Genomic DNA, 7,126 nt, shown 5'->3' on the forward strand with positions numbered 1-7,126 from the left:
GAGTCTCGCAGGTCCCGGCCCAGGGAAGAGCTCTCTGTGAGTCTCGCAGGTCCCAGCCAAGAGAAGAGCTGCCTGTGAGCCTCGCAGGTCTCGGCCTTGAGAAGAGCTGCCTGTGAGTCTCGCAGGTCTCGGCCCTGAGAAGAGCAGCCTGTGAGTCTCGCAGGTCCCGGCCCTGAGAAGAGCTGCCTGTGAATCTCGCAGGTCCCGGCCCAGGGAAGAGCTGTCTGTGAGTCTCGCAGGTCCCGGCCCAGGGAAGAGCTGCCTGTGAGTCTCGCAGGTCCCAGCCCAGGGAAGAGCTGTCTGTGAGTCTCGCAGGTCTCGGCCCAGAGAAGAGCCGCCTGTGAGTCTCGCAGGTCTCAGCCCTGAGAAGAGCCGCCTATGAGTCTCGCAGGTCTCGGCACTGAGAAGAGCTGCCTGTGAGTCTCGCAGGTCTCTGCACTGAGAAGAGCTGCCTGTGAGTCTCGCAGGTCCCGGCCCAGGGAAGAGCTGTCTGTGAGTCTCGCAGGTCTCGGCACTGAGAAGAGCCGCCTGTGAGTCTCGCAGGTCCCGGCCAAGAGAAGAGCTGCCTGTGAGCCTCGCAGGCCTCGGCCCAGAGAAGAGCCGCCTGTGAGTCTCGCAGGTCCCGGGCCAGAGAAGAGCTGCCTGTGAGTCTCGCAGGTCCCGGCCCAGAGAAGAGCTGCCTGTGAGTCTCGCAGGTCTCTGCACTGAGAAGAGCTGCCTGTGAGCCTCGCAGGCCTCGGCCCTGAGAAGAGCTGCCTGTGAGTCTCGCAGGTCTCGGCCCTGAGAAGAGCTGCCCGTGAGTCTCGCAGGTCTCTGCACTGAGAAGAGCCGCCTGTGAGTCTCGCAGGTCTCGGCACTGAGAAGAGCTGTCTGTGAGTCTCGCAGGTCCCGGCCCAGAGAAGAGCCGCCTGTGAGTCTCGCAGGTCCCGGCCAAAAGAAGAGCTGCCTGTGAGTCTCGCAGGTCTCGGCCAAGAGAAGAGCTGCCTATGAGTCTCGCAGGTCCCGGCCAAGAGAAGAGCTGCCTGTGAGTCTCGCAGGTCTCTGCACTGAGAAGAGCCGCCTGTGAGTCTCGCAGGTCTCGGCACTGAGAAGAGCTGCCTGTGAGCCTCGCAGGTCTCGGCCTTGAGAAGAGCCGCCTGTGAGTCTCGCAGGTCTCGGCCCTGAGAAGAGCTGCCTGTGAGTCTCGCAGGTCTCGGCCCAGAGAGGAGCCGCCTGTGAGTCTCGCAGGTCTCGGCCCAGAGAAGAGCCGCCTGTGAGTCTCGCAGGTCTCGGCCCAGAGAAGAGCCGCCTGTGAGCCTCGCAGGTCTCGGCCTTGAGAAGAGCCGCCTGTGAGTCTCGCAGGTCTCGGCCTTGAGAAGAGCTGCCTGTGAGTCTCGCAGGTCTCTGCACTGAGAAGAGCCGCCTGTGAGTCTCGCTGTGCCCATGTTTTTCTTTGTATTAATTACACTTCTCCAGACCGTGTATAATCCCTATTTCAGGGAGTAACGCCAAGTTTAGCTCCGACCTAACTAACGTCTCGTTAAATCCCTTCGTTATCTTTAACGGACCTCTGAGGATATGCGTTGTTATTGGGGAACACCTCTTCAGCATATCATCAGCACTAACGTGCGTTATAGAGACGCAAGGGCTCGTTACGGCTGAAAACAGCGCTTAACACTGCGTTAGTTGAAGATTCCTGTAAAGGTGGTAAATTAACTTAGCGCCTCGTTAAGTCAATTATAATAATAATTAGCATTTTAATTGCAGTGAAGGTGCAAATGATCACGTTAGCTCAGGCTGTGGGATGACCGGTCAGCGGAGGGTCGATGGAGCCGGGGAGGGGGGTTCCTGACCCCTCGGCCGGGTTACATGTGGATGATGTCAGCAGTGCGCAGGCACAGGGGCGTGTCCGGCGGGATGGCGTTGCTCGGGATTTCGTTGCCGTCCAGGCGTAACACCTGCAGCTGGGAAAAGCTGGTGATGTCCACGTGAGTGCAGAAGCTGCTGACGGAGAACTCTGCAACAAAACAACACGCTAACGTTACCAGGGAACAGCGCTCAGCTGGTCTGGCTACAGGGCAGCGTCCAAGAACTGACTCGGAACGCGCCACGTCCTGTGTGTTATTACTGTATATCCATTCAGCAAGATGCTTTACGTTCATTTACATCATAAGGAGCGGTTATATGGAATAGGAGGAGTTATAGGGAGCGGTTATATGGTATAGGAGGAGTTATAGGGAGCGGTTATATGGGATAGGAGTTATAGGGAGAAGTTATATGGGATAGGAGTTATAGGGAGAAGTTATATGGGATAGGAGTTATAGGGAGAGGTTATATGGGAAAGGAGTTATAGGGAGGAGTTATATGGGAGAGGAGGAGTTATAGGGAGCGGTTATATGGAATAGGAGGAGTTATAGGGAGGTTATATGGGATGAGTTATAGGGAGACGTTATATGGGATAGGAGGGGTTATAGGGAAACGTTATATGGAATAGGAGGAGTTATAGGGATAGGGAAAGGTTATATGGGATAGGAGGAGTTATTGGGAGGGTATATTGAATGGGAGGGGTTGTACGGAGAGGTTATATGGGATGGGAGGAGTTATTGGTAGAGATTATATGGGAGGTAGAGTTGTAGGGAGTGGTTATATGGGAAGGGTTATAGGGAATAGTTATATGGGATAGGAGGGTTATAGGGAGCGGTTATATGGGGGAATAGGATGAGTTATATGGAGCAATAGGAGGAGTTATAGGGAGCGGGTATATTGGATAGGATGTGTTATATGGAGAGGAGTTAATGGGGATGGTTCTATGGGTCGATAGGAGGAGTTATAGGGAGTGGTATATAGAGCATAGGAGTATATATATATATATATATATATATATATAGAGTGCTTATATGGGGGTAATAGGAGGATTTATAGAGAGTGCTTTTATGGAGCAATAGGAGGAGTTATAGCAAGAGTTTATATATAGAAATAGGAAGAGTTCTAGGGAATGATCAAATGGAGCAATAGGATAAATTATAGGAATAATTTAACTAGGAGATTAGTCTCCACCTTGTATGTTACAGATTGAGGTCCCCCCAAAACTTGCACCCTCCTCTATCCCAGTCCCACCTGCAATCTGGTTCCCCTGCAAGTAGAAGTGCTGCAGACTGGTGCTAACTGGCGGTATACGGTGCAATTGGTTGTGAGACAGGTCCAGTTCCACCAGGCTGCTAGTGTTGAACATGTTCCCTGGAACACCTTCGTTGGTAAGCCGGTTGTGCGAGATCCTGACATACTGCAGCTTGGGGTAGGCCTTGAAGTAATCAACCGGCAGCGCGCTCAACTGGTTGTACTCCATGTACAGCTGCTCCAAAGAGTTAGGCAGTGAGTCCGGCAGCTTGCGTAGCTGGTTATTACTGAGGTCCAGGTGCACCAGAGACTTTAGCCCCCTCAGGGCGCCCCCCACCTCCTGAATCTGGTTTTCGTGCAGGTACAGGGCGGTCAGGTTCTCCAGACCCTCCAGAGCATTAGAGGGGACGCGGGGGAGCTGATTGGAGGAGAGGTGCAGCTCACGCAGAGAGCGGGGCAGGCCGCTGGGTATGCGGGTCAGGTTGTTGTGCTGCAGGTAGAGTCTCTCCAGCCCCCGGAGCTTGGAGAAGATCTTCCTGCCCACCTTGTCACTCAGGAGCTGATTCCCGTGCAGCGCCAGCCACACTAACCCGGTGGCATTGTCGAAGGCACCGTCCGGCACGGCACTTATCTGGTTGTTTTGAAAGTAGGCATACTTGACACGGGCTGGGACGTAGGGCAGGTACTTGAGGTTGCGTCCGTCGCAGTACAAGGCGGTGGGATAACTCGGAGGGCATTCACACTCCTGGGGGCAGTCACTGACAGATGGAGGTGGGGGTTCTGGCTCATACTCATAGGAGGGGCCATTACCATAGCTGTACTGCTGCTGGCTGCGCAAGTAGTTAAACCACCAGAGGGAATCATCCTCTTCATATTGGGACCAGGAGACATCCCAGAGAGAGACGAGCAGGAGAAGAGCAAGGAGCCTCATCCTGCAGAGGCTGAGACAGTAACATAACAGGACTGATTGTAATAACAATTAGTGGCTAGTTCTTCAGATATATGATAGTGCATAAAGAGCTTTCCAAACCTCCCAGCACATGTGAAGAAGGGACCTATGAGGTTTGGAAAGCTCTGTATACACTGAGTTATATGAATCAACAGCAGGGTTCATGGAAGAGTTACTTAATTTTGCATTTCCTGATGTTTTTGTGTCAAAAAGCCAAGTCTAAGTTGGCATTAGCTAGCTTGTTCCTCCCACCCCAAGGTGTCACAGACAAATAGAACCAATGGGTTGTGTGTCTGTCCCTCCCATCGCAGGGTGACAAAGACAAAGTTGACCTGTGAGTGTGGGGTCTGTTCCACCCACCCTTAGCTGACACAGTGACAAAGAAAATGCTCCTAGACTTGTAATAATCATGTGAGAGCCAGTAAAAGTACAGAAAAAGGCAAACCTACTTCTAAGGAAAGAAATCACCTCAGATACCCCACACAGGCATAGCGTCACTAGAGCTGCTTATAAAGCTGGCACCTCTTGGTCAGGGTGACTATGGGCTGGTGCAGGGATACAGAGCCTGGCACCTCTTGGTCAGGGTGACTATGGGCTGGTGCAGGGATACAGAGCCTGGCACCTCTTGGTCAGGGTGACTATGGGCTGGTGCAGGGATACAGAGCCTGGCACCTCTTGGTCAGGGTGACTATGGGCTGGTGCAGGGATACAGAGCCTGGCACCTCTTGGTCAGGGTGACTATGGGGCTGGTGCAGGGATACAGAGCCTGGCACCTCTTGGTCCGGGTGACTATGGGCTGGTGCAGGGATACAGAGCCTGGCACCTCTTGGTCAGGGTGACTATGGGCTGGTGCAGGGATACAGAGCCTGGCACCTCTTGGTCAGGGTGACTATGGGGCTGGTGCAGGGATACAGAGCCTGGCACCTCTTGGTCAGGGTGACTATGGACTGGTGCAGGGATACAGCGCCTGGCACCTCTTGGTCGGGGTGACTATGGGCTGGTGCAGGGATACAGAGCCTGGCACCTCTTGGTCAGGGTGACTATGGGCTGGTGCAGGGATACAGAGCCTGGCACCTCTTGGTCAGGGTGACTATGGGCTGGTGCAGGAATACAGAGCCTGGCACCTCTTGGTCAGGGTGACTATGGGCTGGTGCAGGAATACAGAGACTGGCACCTCTTGGTCAGGGTGACTATGGACTTTGCAGGAATACAGAGCCTGGCACCTCTTGGTCAGGGTGACTATGGGCTGGTGCAGGGATACAGAGCCTGGCACCTCTTGGTCAGGGTGACTATGGGCTGGTGCAGGGATACAGAGCCTGGCACCTCTTGGTCAGGGTGACTATGGGCTGGTGCAGGGATACAGAGCCTGTTACCTCTTGGTCAGGGTGACTATGGGCTGGTGCAGGGATACAGAGCCTGGCACTTCTTGGTCAGGGTGACTATGGGCTGGTGCAGGGATACAGAGCCTGGCACCTCTTGGTCAGGGTGACTATGGACTGGTGCAGGAATACAGCCTGGCACCTCTTGGTCAGGGTGACTATGGGCTGGTGCAGGGATACAGAGCCTGGCACCTCTTGGTCAGGGTGACTATGGGCTGGTGCAGGGATACAGAGCCTGGCACCTCTTGGTCAGGGTGACTATGGGCTGGTGCAGGAATACAGAGCCTGGCACCTCTTGGTCAGGGTGACTATGGGCTGGTGCAGGAATACAGAGCCTGGCACCTCTTGGTCAGGGTGACTATGGGCTGGTGCAGGAATACAGAGCCTGGCACCTCTTGGTCAGGGTGACTATGGGCTGGTGCAGGAATACAGAGCCTGGCACCTCTTGGTCAGGGTGACTATGGGCTGGTGCAGGAATACAGAGCCTGGCACCTCTTGGTCAGGGTGACTATGGGCTGGTGCAGGGATACAGAGCCTGGCACCTCTTGGTCACGGTGACTATGGGGCCGGTGCAGGGATACAGAGCCTGGCACCTCTTGGTCAGGGTGACTATGGGCTGGTGCAGGGATACAGAGCCTGGCACCTCTTGGTCAGGGTGACTATAAGACAAACTGTTCTGCATTTCCCACACTTTATAGACATATATAAAAAATATCCTTACCAGACGTGTCCTGTGTATCCTCTCAGCTCCGTGTCCTCGCAGGTTCTGTGTGTGCGTGTGTGCCACGGGGTGGTCTGCAGGTGTGTACCAGTGTGTACACCTCTGTATTACTTTGTGCTATAAATAGGTATGCAGCAGTGTGTGTCCTGGGAAGTAATGCTATGCCAGTGTGTGGCTATGGTCTCCTATTGTTGCCTTGCTCTGTGTCACTGTCACACTCTCTTTCCTTCTCTCTCTGATGTGCTCTCTCGCTGTCTCTTGGTCACTCTCTCCTCTCTCTCTCTCTCCTCTGTCACTGTCTCTTGGTCACTCTCTCCTCTCTCTCCTTCTCTCTCCTCTGTGTTTATGGAAAGTGAGACCTGAGATGAGGATGGAAGTTTTCCTCGGTCTTCTGCCAACTACAACCTTCTCCTGTAACTTCTCAGGCTCCTCCCTGTCTCCTGCTGCTGGCAGAGCACTATAACAGGTCCTCTGTCTTGCAATAAGGCACCTATAATCCTTAGCGAGTTCAGGCAGGGCACTACCAGAAGTTGCCCCCTGCAATAAGGCACTCTAATCCTTTGTATGCCCTCAGTGGATGGGCACAGTCTCTTAGACAATGCACAAGGTGTGCAGCCACCACAGGGATAAAACATTGTCTGCAGGCAGATGAAAGGAAGAGCAATGGGCCTTGAATTCTCCAGAATCAGAGACCCTGGAAGCCCTATTCTCATTTGTTCCTGGGTAATATTTGTTTACTCGTGCACCTGACAGCGACCTGGCACACACACATTCTCTCTTCTCTCATGCTGACAATGTAATACATACTCAGTGTATCCCCTGAAATATAAAGAGAATGTGTTGCCTATACTAGTGATTTCTAACAGGGGGTTTGTGACGGTTCTCTAAGGGGTTCACCAAAATGTACTGATGGCTTCCAGGCAGAATGGGCTGTTCCTGAGCCCGTGGGGGGACGGCGCACTTAGTAACGCCCAAAACTGC

The 7,126-nt window shown here is 53.6% G+C and overlaps 1 protein-coding gene across 1 annotated transcript; it reads right to left on the reverse strand.

Annotated features, from left to right (window-relative positions):
- Positions 1 to 971: 971 nt before the first annotated feature.
- Positions 972 to 6,542, reverse strand: FMOD (fibromodulin). The gene is made up of 3 exons (XM_075613696.1): positions 6,146 to 6,542; positions 3,097 to 4,037; positions 972 to 1,996 (listed from the first exon to the last, which is right to left on the reverse strand). Exons 2-3 carry the CDS (start codon positions 4,025 to 4,027, stop codon positions 1,845 to 1,847), a joined length of 1,083 nt encoding a protein of 360 aa, XP_075469811.1. The 5' UTR covers positions 4,028 to 4,037; positions 6,146 to 6,542; the 3' UTR covers positions 972 to 1,844.
- Positions 6,543 to 7,126: the final 584 nt, after the last annotated feature.

The sequence above is a fragment of the Ascaphus truei genome, chromosome 9 (assembly GCF_040206685.1).
Source record: "Ascaphus truei isolate aAscTru1 chromosome 9, aAscTru1.hap1, whole genome shotgun sequence".
Classification (NCBI taxonomy): Eukaryota; Metazoa; Chordata; class Amphibia; order Anura; family Ascaphidae; genus Ascaphus; species Ascaphus truei.